The sequence below is a fragment of the Choloepus didactylus genome, chromosome 8 (assembly GCF_015220235.1).
Source record: "Choloepus didactylus isolate mChoDid1 chromosome 8, mChoDid1.pri, whole genome shotgun sequence".
NCBI lineage: Eukaryota > Metazoa > Chordata > Mammalia > Pilosa > Megalonychidae > Choloepus > Choloepus didactylus.
The window spans coordinates 114,853,978-114,868,135 of NC_051314.1; the positions used below are offsets into that span (position 1 = coordinate 114,853,978).

General features: G+C 33.8%; 1 protein-coding gene across 1 annotated transcript; it reads left to right on the plus strand.

The window, feature by feature from the left end:
- Window positions 1-689: 689 nt before the first annotated feature.
- RERGL (RERG like) lies at window positions 690-9,564 on the plus strand. The gene is made up of 5 exons (XM_037847055.1): window positions 690-781; window positions 1,768-1,824; window positions 5,432-5,505; window positions 6,466-6,614; window positions 8,920-9,564. Exons 1-5 carry the CDS (start codon window positions 730-732, stop codon window positions 9,200-9,202), a joined length of 615 nt encoding a protein of 204 aa, XP_037702983.1. The 5' UTR covers window positions 690-729; the 3' UTR covers window positions 9,203-9,564.
- The last annotated feature ends 4,594 nt before the right edge of the window (window positions 9,565-14,158 follow it).

The following is a 14,158-nucleotide window of genomic DNA, read 5'->3' on the forward strand; positions in this document are numbered from 1 at the left end:
CAAACAAAATGAAGTTGATTATTTTACTTTTTCCCCCAGATATCTTACATTTGTCTATTGGCATAGGGTAAAACATGGTAAATTACTTATTAAGGGAGACATTGGACAGATGAAACTCTTATATTCTCCTTGAGAGCTCATATGACTCAAAAACATGGTCTAGATATTTCTTTGCATGGTCATCAACCCTATACTAATACACCTTTGGTAGCTATTCTATTTCTTCTTTAATTTCTTTTCATGACTGAGTTAATTTATTCCCCCTTGTGTTTCACAGAAGAAGCCATAGAAGACATGGGCTTCCAAATTAATAGAAAAGACAAAACTGACCCAATCAGGGTAATTCTTAAAGGGATGTTTACCACCCTTTAAAAACTTTCTTAGTGAAAAGACATCATTTTTCTAGGTCCTAGGTGTAGGCAGAGTCCAGGTACAGAAAAATTAAGATCCAGGAGCTTATTAGCTTTTATAACTAGTACATATCTATGACTTAATAAACTTCAGTGTCTAAGTAGTAATTCCAATGTTTCAAACAACAACAACAAAAAAATGTAATATGTTGAAAACTACTCTAGGAAAATATTTTGAAGGTTATTATTGGATGGTTGGAGTATGGGTGGAGTTGGCCTTATGAGACCAGCAATAAAAAGAAAGTAGAAAAACACATGCTTGGCTGAAGTTAGCATAGTACCAGAAGACAGAACTGACCAAGAAGGAACAGTGAACAAGATGAATGATGTGAAGCTTGCTGTTTTGGGTGGTGAAGGAACAGGGAAATCTGGTGAGTATTAATGTTTTCTATTGTATTATTTACAAGGCAAAAAAAAAAGTGAGAAACATATTGTTATTGCATTTGTATGTGTCATTCTCCGGGATGACATGCACTTTCTTTTTCATTTAGAGTTTTCATTTTAATTAGTAACTATAAATTTATAGGAAGGTATAGCAAGAAAACTGTTTGCAATATTAATTTGTGGGTGTTCTACTGATGTTTAAAATTCATAGGAATAATAGGAAATCCCTCCATCACTATCCTACCTGCTTCTTGCCCAAACATACCTTCCCAACACCCAATGGTGATCAAACATCTTTTTCCTTGAGTCACTGTCTTTCCTCAGGAGGGATTAATGGTCTTGAAGGGACTTTTCTGCCCTGTGACTAAGAGTGGAGACAAATATATGGGGACCTATGGATTATTTTTTAAATGCAGCATACCTGAGGTGAAAGAACTTCAGAGGGGCATAGCTCTGTGGATGCCTGGGAACAGAGCAGCAGGTACCCTGGCTCCAGAAGACACAGATTCTTCTTTTTTTTTTCCACATTTTAGATGGTGGTTGAAGATGCCACCAATGGAACTACCTGCTCCAAATGAACTATAGCGAGATCCAGAAGTTTTTCATTGTTTCTTAAATATTTAACCCTTTGTATCCTTAAACAACTGCAAATACTTAATATTGTCCTTGGTACATGGAGCTATGGAATTAGATTTAATTTGCTAAGGAAAATAGAGAGATGTCATACTTCCTCCTTACTAAATTTAATGAGAAATCTGTTCTGTTAAAAAAGGTAAGTTACCTTATGTATTTGAATTCACAAATTAACTAGATAGTGTTTTGAATGTGCAACACTGTAAGATTAGACTTTCTTTCTGACAACCTGATTATTAAGGTTGTACAATGGAAATCTTGCTAGCTCAAATTGTATATAACTAAATTATCTTCATCCTAAAACAGAAAAGACCCTAAATCCAACTTGTTTGTTCTGCAGCCCTTACAGTAAGGTTTCTTACCAAGCGATTTATTGGAGAATATGCATCTAATTTTGGTAAGTCACTATCCTAGACTTTCTCACCTTAAAATATCAGTATCATAATTAAACCACAATTAAGATCAGAGAATATTTTTATATAATCTTCAGATTTTACATTTTTAGACATCTTACTTATTCACTAATTCTAGTTAGAAATGCCAAAACATGTACTGGAAATGATGTTGTTTTATGATAAAGTTCTCCCAATTTGATGTTAAGTAAGATGGATTAGAAAGCCATTGGGTTTCAAAGTCGAGAACTAAAAAAACATCAAAACTGGGATTCTACCCACTCCTCAAATACTGTAGAGCATACGAGCCTGAATATTTCTTGTGAGCTATGAAATAATTTCAAAATGAAGTGGACATCTGCTAAAAGAGAAAGAAAAGTTAATGCTGAAAATGCAAGTAACTACAAAAGAAAACTCATTTTTATTGCAAAGCTATGTAAAAATAACAGGAAAATTATGCCTTGATTAAATATTGTAGCCAAAGTATCTATCTTTTATATAAATTTCAGAGAAACTCTAAAACAGATGCCAGGACACCTTGATATAAGCGAAACAGAATCATTTCACTAACTGTACTATGGATTGCTGATATGTTGATTAGAATTAGCATGGCATATGGGAAATGCTACAGCATAAAAGATATGCAGAATTTAGCCACAGCTTTGGGCATATTTTTGGCTCAGTAATTAATCAGTATAATGGTACAATATTTTATCTATTTGATGGCATGAGTATATAACAGATTAATTTACAAGTGTTTTTGTTGTTGTTGTTTTTACAGGAATAGGACCAACTTAGGAAATAGGAGAATTGAGAGAAAGGGGAATGATTTTCTTTGTTTGAAAATACTTATTTAGGGTGAGAGGAATTTATGAGTGTGTGTTCCATGAGATACAAACAAAAATAAATATTTAGCATTAATTCATGAGGTAGCATTTTTAGAATATTTTAGAAAATAATTTATAATATTTCATTGTGTTATTCTCTACATGGATTCATCTCAGTACTTCAACCCATATAATATTATGTACATTTTAGGGGAAGTGCTTAAAATTGATTACAGAAAAGAAATACACAGAGAGAGAAATTCCTTTTGTTTCATTCTTGGGGGCAAGGCTCATAGTCCAAAAGGTCAACATAACACACAAGCTAGGAATCAAGAATGAAAAAATATTCCAGAACTAAAAAACAAACAAAACAAAACAAAAACAAGACCACATCTATAAAAAGAAAACACTCACCCTAATATTTTATAGCATATAACTATATAAACAAATGAAATAGTCACATATTTCTGGCTGTTATATTTCAATTAAATATTTAAGACATAGAGATATTTTGAAAAGACCACAAATGATCAAGGTCACACTGTAAGAGGACAAACTAGCAAAAATGACTCCATCTGTTAAATGAAGACTAAAAGGGGACATAATAAAACTACGTTTCATTAAACGTAGCTCAGAAGGATTTTTAAATTAAATCCTAACCCTTTGAAATTGGCTCCCCAAATGTCTGCTATATCTTCCTAATTATACTATAAATGACATCTTTCTACTATAGGTTACAGAGTATTTGCCAGAATGGGTCATGATTTTCTGTCAGTATGTGGTTTTCTATAGCAGTATTTCTTTCATTCAAAATACTGGAGGAAACAGTTATGTACAGGTTTTCATTCATTTATTCAACAAATATTTATTGTGCAGCTACCCTTTGACAGATATTCTAGGTACAGAGGCTATAACAGTGAAAAAAGAATAAAAATATCAAGCCCTTATTGTGCTTACATCCTGGAGGCAATTAGAAAAAAATTTATAGTCAAAGTATAAATTATATCATTCAATGGTAACAGCTCCAAAGGAAAATAAGGAAAGACAAGGGATTGACATTAATATGGTGTGTGATAATTTAAAATAGGATGCTCAGAGCAGACTTCCCTGAGAAGGCAACATGTGAACATAGACCTAGAGGCAGTGAGAATTGAGCCATGAAGATATTTGGGGGATTACATTCCAGGGAGAAGGAACAAGAATCACCAAAGTTCTGAGGTAGGAGATTTCTGAAAAATTTGAGGAATTTTATGGGGGCCAGTATACACAGATTGGAAAATATGTGACAGAGAATCTCCAGAAAGGGTGGTTTGTTTGTTTGTTTGTTTGTTTGTTTTAAGGTCAGAGAAATAGTAGGTAACTAAAGATGGACATTAGCACACATTTTTAAAGCCTTTGGCTTTAATGCAAGTAAGATGGAGAGCCATTGGAGTAATTTTATCAGAGAAGTGACATGTCCTGCCTACAAGGTTCACTTTTGCTCCTGTTTTGAGAATAAACTAGAAAGGGAAAGGGGATGGGGTTGGCAAAAGCAGAGAGATGAGCTAGGAAATTTTGCAATAGTCTAGGCAAGAAATAGTAGTGGCTTAGGCTGGATTCATACCAATTGAGATGGTGAAATGTCAGATTAAAATAAGTTTTGAAGGTAGAATAAAAATGAATTTTTAGTAGAATATATACATATGGGATGTAAGAGAGAGAAAGGAATCAAGGATGACCTGAACTTGAGCTACGGAGATGTGCAACTGGAGATGTGCAGATGCCCTTTAAATGAAGCAGAAAACTGTGGGAGATGTAGTCTTTGCAGGGAGATCAGGGGCTCAGTTTTAGACATTTTATGGTGAGATGTCTGTCATTGTACTTGGAGATGTCCAATAATCTGGTGGTTCTATGAGTCTGGAGTTCAGGGAAGAGGTCTGGACTACTGATATAAATTGGAGTTCATCAGTTATTAAAGATATATAAAGGCTTGGGACTGCACAAGATCAGCAAGGTAGTGAGTGTAGATTGAGAAGAACTCCAAGAACTGGATCCACGTTTGAACTGTGGGAAGATATGATGGGAAGAAAAAAAAGAGATTAAGGTGGAGAAACAGTAAATAAAGAAAAAATAGGACAGTGTGTTTCCTTGAAAGCCATGTGAAGGAAGTGAATAATTACATTAATGTTACTGGGAGGGCAAGTAAGATCAAGACACAGAAGTACCACTAAGTCTAGCAAGATGATCTTGGCTAGTACAGTGTTAGTGAGGTAAAGAGTTAAAGCTTGATTTGAGTGGCTGAAGAGCTTAGGATGTGAGGAATTGGACACAGGGAGCTTAGATGTTTTACTGTAAAGACCACAAAGAAGTAGGGCATAGTTGAAAGGGATTGTAGAATCTGAAGAATTTTTAAATTAGAAGAAATTCAGCATGCTCCTATACTGTTGGAAATGATATAGAAAAGAGAAGGAAATTTACCATCCAGTAAAGAGAGAATTGCTGGAGCTATGTCTTTGATTAGATGAGTGTAAATGGATTGGTCTTAGATAGGACAGTAATAAGGTAGAAGATAAGTGGATGAACACAAAGGCAAGTAAGTAGGTAGTTGTGGTGGTGGAGTTCATGTGTAATGGAAATGCATATGAGCAAATTTAACAAATATGTTTTTGGAAAACAGGAATGAAAAAAAGTCATTGTTCATGCTAAAACATGACTGGTTGTATTTGCCGGACTGTGATCTAAATAGGAACCCAATTTTTATTCTGGAATATTGGCATACTGATAATGAATATGCATATTTTTGCAGAATCTATCTATAATAAGCATTTCTGTTTGGAAGGGAAGCAACTAAATCTGGAAATATATGACCCTTGTTCTCAAGTAAGTAAAACAAAAACATCTCTCTTTTTTCTATCATGATTTGAATAAGATTGGCTGAGAGTTAAATGAAAAGTTGACAGTCTTAAAACTGAAGTTTCCTTTCAACTTCTGCTACTGAAATTTTAAGAGATTACTTTTAGTGTTGTAAATTCTATTTTTTAGCCTCTTTGTGAAATTATATCCAAAATTATCTTATGAATATTCTTAAAATAGCAATATTAAGCTGCATTCATGATATATTTCTATCAGGTCATAGTGCAGCTGTCAGAGTTAACTGATGGTTTATTCACTAAGTTTATATTTTCACCAAGTTATGTTTGAAACTAACCAGTTGTCAGTAGAGTATGAGTATGATTTGTTTTGAGTACAAACCTCTCTATCCATTCAAAATGAAGAAGATCAAGTAGGATTATACAAACAAGAGACTGAATGGCCAGTTATTTAAGATTTCCAAACAACTGCATGGGCCAGATATTTTTAAATAAATCAAATGCCCCTTAAATCTTTTCAGCTTAACCTTGTAAAAAGTTGTGCTACTGATTTAAATCTAGTACTGCAGATCAGAAGATATTCCATTTATTAAAACTGGTAGAAAATATCTTTTTCAATACAAATATGTGGGGATTATTAAAAAGGCAGTTGATATACCTTACGGAGTTTTCAGAAAACATGGAGATATTTTCTTAGAATAAAGTCACATGAGTTAGATATAACTTTGTTGTAACTCCTCTTTACGTTTTACAAATTTAATCACTTTTAATTAATTAAAGAGGGTGGTAAGGAAGAAATAGAGAAACAAAGACAAGCACATTTAGGAAATACTGCTATTTTGATATCTTCTGTGGCACAGTTCTGCTTATTGAACTCTCTTCCAGGTAAAATTGGTCTCTGTTAATTAACTGTAAGTGAAAAATACAGAGGTCAGATCTAACCCCCTTCAATGTGCTTTTTTATTTTCAGTCCCAGAAAGCAAAATTCTCCCTCATCAGTGAGCTCCAGTGGGCAGACGGGTTTGTCATTGTCTATGACATCAGTGACAGGTCTTCGTTTGCTTTTGCAAAGGCACTGATCTACAGAATTCGGGAGCCACAAACGAATCATTGTAAAAGGTAAGGTATTTTTCCTTCCTCTCTCCTTTCTTTTTAGTAATTCATCATATAGCTGTAAGCATCATTAGGAAGAGTTTAACACAGACTTCCAATTACAAAATTTAACAGCCCTGAACAATTCACCTTCCCATTCCACAAGAGTTACACATGTAGTAAAAGGAATAAGATGAGAATACTTTATATTCTGGCTGACATAAACAGTTATTTGCCCTGGGTAAATGGCTATTTTACAAGACAGCTCCTATTGTTAACATGACACTCAATTGCAAAATAATAGTCCTCTGTACACAAGTCAGTTCATTTTCCAACCTTTCCTTTTTGTTCCTACAAAAAATGTTAAGGATACTAAATAAATTCAGATGTATTACATTTGGCATCCTGTGAAATCCAATTCCTAGTTGTTGGGTTGTTCAATCTATCAAAACAAAACAGACTGAATAATTAAACCTTTAACAAATTCGAAGTATGAGAATACATTTTTTTTTCTCCATTTCACCTTCTAAAATAAAGAGCTCATCAGTGATTCCACATTAACTGGCTTGATGCAAGTAACTATGAACGAATGCATAAGCATATCTTACAAGATGGTTGCATTATTAGACATAAGTTTGAGCATTTGAGTTTCCAATTTTAGTTTTTCTTGTCTTTTTTATTATTTACCTACTCCCTTTTAAAGTATTTATTTTAGTTCAATATGCTCATATAAGGGATTCTTTGTGCTTCTCTTAACCTTGGTTTTCCCATTAGAGTCTAAAATAACATACACTGTAGTCTGAGAACTAGAAAACCATAATATTGTTACTGAAAATTGGTATATGTGCTTTTTATATCTATTTTAATTGCTCACTATCAATAAACCATAGGATAATAATTAATAAAGGGTATTCTGCTGGGGGCAGTCGATGTAAATTCTAGTTGCTTTCTAGCTGATTGACCTTAGGTAAGCCCCCTTTATTCTCCAGAATTCACATTCTGATTTTAAAGCTGATGATGGCAGGGAAGGAGGGAAGGATGCAATATTTCTAAGGTCCCCTATAGCTCTAATTTCCTACTAATTATTAGAACTCCATTGTTTCAGACAGTCAGTGTCCTAAGTGTAAACATCATGACCTAGGCAAGGGACAACTATAAAATTTCTTTGAGCTTCCTCCAAATCAAAAGAATAACTCAACAACATTTAAAAATATATTGAAAATATAAAACCTGTATTTAAGCTTTTCAGGCAATCTTCTTAGTTTATTGACTAAATAATTTCTAGTGTGTTCTTAGTTATCAGTTTGTGAACAGACTAGAAGAGCCAAATATGGCATCATTTTATAAAATTATCTGATATTTGTGACTCACTTTTAAAACATTTTCACTTACCCTTTATAATAATTTTGTGAACTGAGAGAAAAAGATATTAAGATCCCCCAGAAGTCCACCACTTTCTCCCTTATCATTCACTCTGCCCCATGAAGCCACATTTTAGTGGAATCTGGGGACAATATCTCTTTAGATAGAACTAAAGACCATCTATGTTTAACCGTTTCTTCCCTATAGTAGTAGATAGTTTAGTAGAGGTCCAAGTTATTTAAGAACTGGTAGTTTTACAATATTCTCCCAATGAAATCCTGTTTTAGTAGTGTTTTGCTATAACCAAGGAGGGTATACTGATATATGCTAGTTTAACAAAGAAAACTTTTTCTTAAATAAACAGAAAAATTGTACAAGTTCATAAAATTGTAAAATGTTCTTTACAGCATATTGCAATGGATCATAACAAAGAAAAATCAGTGGGTATTGAACAATATTTTTTCTAAGGAAAAGTAGATCTATATTGACTGTTCAACTACAGTAACTGCGTAAGTATAGGGACATTTGTTAGTCCTTCCCTTCCAAGTGATAAAGACAATGAAAACTAATACTTAGTAAGCATCTTTCATTGCCTGGCATGCTATATTTAATATCTATGATAATTCTGTGGGCTGAGGATTATATTACCATTTTTTACATATAAAGAAATTGAGAGTGGGAAATGTTACAATCATGCCTCAGTAGTAAACAGAGACAGAATTTAAGAATAGGTTTGTGCCACTTCAAATCCTATGCTTTAATGGCCTTGTTGTTTCTGTCATTTATTATACTCTACCTAAAATGATTTTTATAATATGTCATTACACACATATGACCATAAATAATTCACATGTGCATATACACACATGCACACACATGTTCTTTCCTTTTTGATTCACAGTCTGTTTAATATAAACGTAAAAGAGTTGTGAAAACAATCTTGCCAAAGAATTGTGTGTCTGTATTTCAGAGCTGTGGAATCAGCAGTGCTTTTGGTTGGCAATAAGCAAGATCTCTGTCATGTGCGAGAAGTTGGCTGGGAAGAAGGGCAAAAACTGGCATTGGATAACCGATGCCAATTCTGTGAACTGTCTGCAGCAGAACAGTCTTTGGAGGTAGAAATGATGTTTATCAGAATTATCAAGGACATCCTGACAAACTTCAAACTCAAAGAAAAGAGAAGACCCAGTGGATCTAAATCAATGGCCAAATTGATCAATAATGTATTTGGCAAGAGAAGGAAATCTGTTTAGTAGACGAGCGACCCTAATGGTAGTATTATATCAGAGATAAATATTTACATGATAGTTAACGTTACCTTTTGTTATGTGATTTAAAACTAATTGTCTTGGAGATATTAAATGATTGAACATAAACTACAACAATATTTTCAAACATCTAATTTAGCTGTTTGGTTGTTTGTGCCCTAAACATTCAGCTTGCCATGTAACCCTTCATTTAAGAATAGCACTCAGTATAACCAATTGGTGGATTCCTTCCTAGTTTGCCTTGCCAAATAATTCATGCTTATGTAATTTTATTATACTGTCGTTCTAGAGGTTTCCATTTACCTTTATTCCATTTCTTCCTTTGGAGCGAAGCAGAGTTATATTCATAAAGTTAATATATTATAGTGCTTAATTTATCAATTTGTGAAAGTTCTATATTTAAAAGAAATCCATGTATATACTTTTAAATGACTTTACAATAATCCAGTGAGTAAATTGATATTACAGAAATTTTATTTATAATATGACTTAGACTTAAGAAGTTGTGCCTTTCATTGTTGCATGCTACAGTAAAAAGTGCAATTATCATATAGCAATTAAATTATCCAGCTAAAATATCTTTTAGATCAAAAGATTCATTAATTTTAGTTCATCTAGAAACCCATACATCATAGGGAAGAGAAAAAAAAAAGTATAACTGCTTGGTAAATAGATAGCCTTGAAGGCCTTCCTGTTCTGAAGGAGATATTTTTGTATTAGATGCAACATTTTAGTCCTTCTCAGATTACTTTGACCACCATTTCCTTCAGAAGACAACACTCTAGAACCTTGGTACTGCTGCTGCTGCTCTTGTTGAGCTTTGCAAGTTGAGACCCTAGGCCTGTATTCAGCCAAAAAGCTGATAATGAGGGTTAAGTCTCAGGCAAACCAAACTGTGAGTACAAGCAATGCCACATATTTAATTAATATAAATCTACAAGAACTTGGGTACCCAGGTGGAAGTAGATCTTGAGTTGGGAGTGACAGACTGAGCAGGTGGTGTAAACAAATATTAGGCTGGATAGGAGAGAATTCCTTGACATGGGGTGACTCATATGAAGCAGGATTTTAAATTTTAGGAGCAACACTTAGGGCTGATTCAAAGCTTTGCTGTTCCTTGTCTGAACTTGATGATGTATTAAAGTAAAAGTAGTGGAAATAACAGAACTTTTTGCTAGTATACAAGATAGTTCCAGAAAGTTTGTTAAGATGAGAAGTTAGAATTGATATAGCACATTAAACCCAAGAATCCACCCTGAGGATGTTCCCTGGGAGAACTCAGAGGGATCTCCTTTACTAAGGAAGTGAGGAATGCACTAGTGAAAGAAGACAGACAATTTTGAATGTGCTCTGGGCTAGAACTGATAGTGGGATTTTTCCACTGAAGTGTGCTCCTCGATATCAATGCAGATGATGGACTCCTGGAACAGCAGAACCTGCTGCCCAGTCTGTTCCTATGTATCCTCTAAAGAAATGGTGTCACATCCAGAGCTGAGGCTCCATTTTTGGTGCTGGTGGTTTGGATGCCTAGAAGTGACATCCATAATGTGGGCTCATGCATTGCCTTCATCCCTGTGGCCATAGTCACTGTTTTCACGTGTCCATTTCATAAGCACAGAGATGGCCGAAGAAGAGAGGCAGGTTGATATCCACAGAATAAGTCATCCTGTCCAGATTAAAATGCCTCTCATTGCTGGATGTTCTCTGCTGGGCATTAACATGATACACAAAGATGTATATATTTTGTGCCCTCTCTGAGAGATCCATTCACACATCTTTACCCCAGACTTTCTGTTACTGATCTTCCAGTCATAACTCTTGTAGACCTCTGACCAACTGGCTAAACCACTGATCAATGCGCAGAAGTCAGTGTACCACAGGCCAAATTTCCCTCCACACAAGATGGACAGCAAACCAAGGAACTTCACAGTTACCTCTATGTAGGAATGTAATGAGGCACAAATCTCTTTTGATCAGCACTAATATATCATGCTTAAGGAGGGAAGCTTCCTACCAAATAAGAACATCCCTATTAGATTGCTATGTGAATGAATAACAAACATCTATTGTTTAAAACTATTGTAACAAATTTAGTGACATATTTTGACAATTTTTTGGTCAACTATTTATAGATTTTTATGTATATTTTCTGGTGTCAAAACTGATTATATGTGTACATATTCATGCTTAAGCAGTTATACTTTTTTGTTTTTATTTTTCCTCTGGATAATCTCATTTTTAGAGATTTGGTCCTCATTCTTTAAAAATTTTTCTCAGTTAAAGAAAGATTCTTTGGGGATGATTCTGCATTAAAGTAATATATTTCTCCATATTATATGTAATAAATGTACTGTCAAAATGATATTCAAATTCTTTAATAGCTTAATTCATGCATATGTATGTATCAGTGATGAGTCAGAGTTCAAAATTTCTCTATTGTGGATATTATATTTCCATATGTTTTAAAATTTTATTTATTAGACCTTGAGATTTTATCAAGATGACCTGGAATGACACACCTTGTTATAAGGAGTCTATGTAAGACAGCAATAGGAATATGAATTTACATTATAAAAGTGGCTTCTGTGAAGTAACTTTAGAAATGAACAGTTGATTATTTTTCAGTTATATTTAAAAGTCCTGGGTTAATTTCCCCTTGGCTAATGTGCAGTTTTAAAACGTGCGCACATTCTTCAACACTTCTATCAAAAGTCTGAGCCTAATTCTGTTCCCTTTGATCATGGATCAGTGTTATTAACTCTCTTCTAACAAATGGATTGAGGTAGAAGTGACTGTGTGACTTCTGGGGCCAGGTTAGAAAAGGTGATAGAGCTCCATCTGTTTCTCTCTCGGGACTGTGCTTCAGGAGCCATGGACCAACATGTACGAAGTCTGGTTGCCCTGAAGGGGCCAGGCTGCAGATACCACATGGAGTTAGTGACCACCCAACCACCAAATATGTGAGAGAACCTGCTGGTGATTGTAGTTCCCAACCTTTGGGCTACCCCAGCTGATGCTGAGTGGAGCAGAGGCCAGTTCTCCCCATAAGTGTCCTCCATGATTGCAGATTTGTGGGCATAATAAGTATCATTATTATTTTAAGCTATTAAGTTTGGGGGTTGTTACACGGCAATAGATAAGCAGAACAGATAATTCATTAAAATACTCAGTAACTTCAGCCAGTTCTAATGTTTAGCTTTCTCACTGGGAAAAACAGGATGGAAAAAAGTATTCTTCCAAATGTAATCAAAATTTTCTAGAATATTAAGTTGAACCAATATGAATTTTTATGTAAATATATTTCATGTGTAAAGCAACTTGCGAAAACTTAAGAACAATAAGTGGCAGTTTTCCAAAGTGAGCAAAGAGCACATCTGCCAATGGAGAAATAAATACATCAACATTAGGCCAAGGAATGTTGTAAGTTGATGGTAGCAAGTGTGTCTATAAATCTCTGAGATAGTTAAGCTGTATCACTGAGCCAGGAATTGCCTATTCTGCTTCTAGTAAAAAAGATGCTATCATTCACTTCGGATGAGCTTCAATGAAATGACACATAATGAGGGGCAACAGCTGAGGAAGGGAATGCAAAAGGGGAGGGGCCTTTAAAATGTTTTTGATTTAAAACAAGGCATGCAGTATTAATAAAGGGGTTGAATGATACCTGTATGTTTTATAGGTTTATAAATTGGTGTAGTAAAATATTTTACATCTTAGATACTAGCTATTGTTTCAGCTTATTATGGGAGATATCTATCCAGAGTTGACTGAATTGTATTAATCTGAACCTAGTTTAATGATGCCTTAACATTTTTATGGAGGAATTTAATGTTTGCAATATCCATGTTCCTTATTTGAAAGCATGACTTATAGGTTTCTCATCTTCCTTAAATTATGAAATCCTTCAGCTAATAAAGGAAAATGATTATAGTTTGCCAAAAAGGCAAAGCCATTTAACAATCCATATAACTGTCTATTGTAGGACTTTGCATAATAATTGTAATTTAGCTATTAGGGATTCTAAAGGCACTTATCAGTCATATTCTACAATTTCTGGGGGAATCAGGCAAAGCCCAAATTATTTAAAATATTTTAAATTCTCAAAGAAAAAAAGGCACACCATAAATTGGAAATATACTTTATAGTGACAAGAAATTATTTTGTAAGCAAAGAAAAATTCATCATAATTTTCAAATGTATAAAACACAAAACATATTATTTTTCTTCTTTTTGGATATAGACATAATGCAAATTTATACTTAATGATGGAAATATAAGTTGCTCTAAGGAGGAAATCAGCCAACTATAAACTGAGAGTAGCAACTTGGAAATTGGCCAAGACTTTAGTAATCCTGGAATTACTAAGGCAGAAGCAAGGAAGGGGAAAAAAAAAAAACAGAAAAAGAAAAAAAACTAGAAGAAGATTAAAAGATGGAATACCTTGCCACTATGTGAAAGTATGACCCAAGAGTTACCTGTAAAGTTTTTAGGCCATTTTACACGATTCAAGGTGAATATTTATCAACTAAGCACATGGAAACTTTTCAAAATATTTATAAAAAATTAGGCTTTTTTTCTCTGTTATAGATTTACTATCAAGGTAATAAAATATTTAGGTTTGCAAAATTTTGTGGCATTTCTACACACAAACAGTTGGAGGTTAAAATTTTTGACAAAGGAGGGGCTAGATGTTTAATTCATTTAAACAGAAATAAAAAAAAAAAATAACCAGTCAACTGAATTTAATCTAAATACATTGAGGCCTTAAGTAAGAGGCCTTAAGTAAAAGAAGCCTATATTTTACTTATATTATTATTCTCCACAATGTATAGTGCATTAAACTACTTAAAACAGTTCAAAACTTGTGGAATTCAACTATTATTTGCTACCAGTTTTTGGTTCTTTTAAAACATCTTATTGAAATTAAACATACTTTTTGCA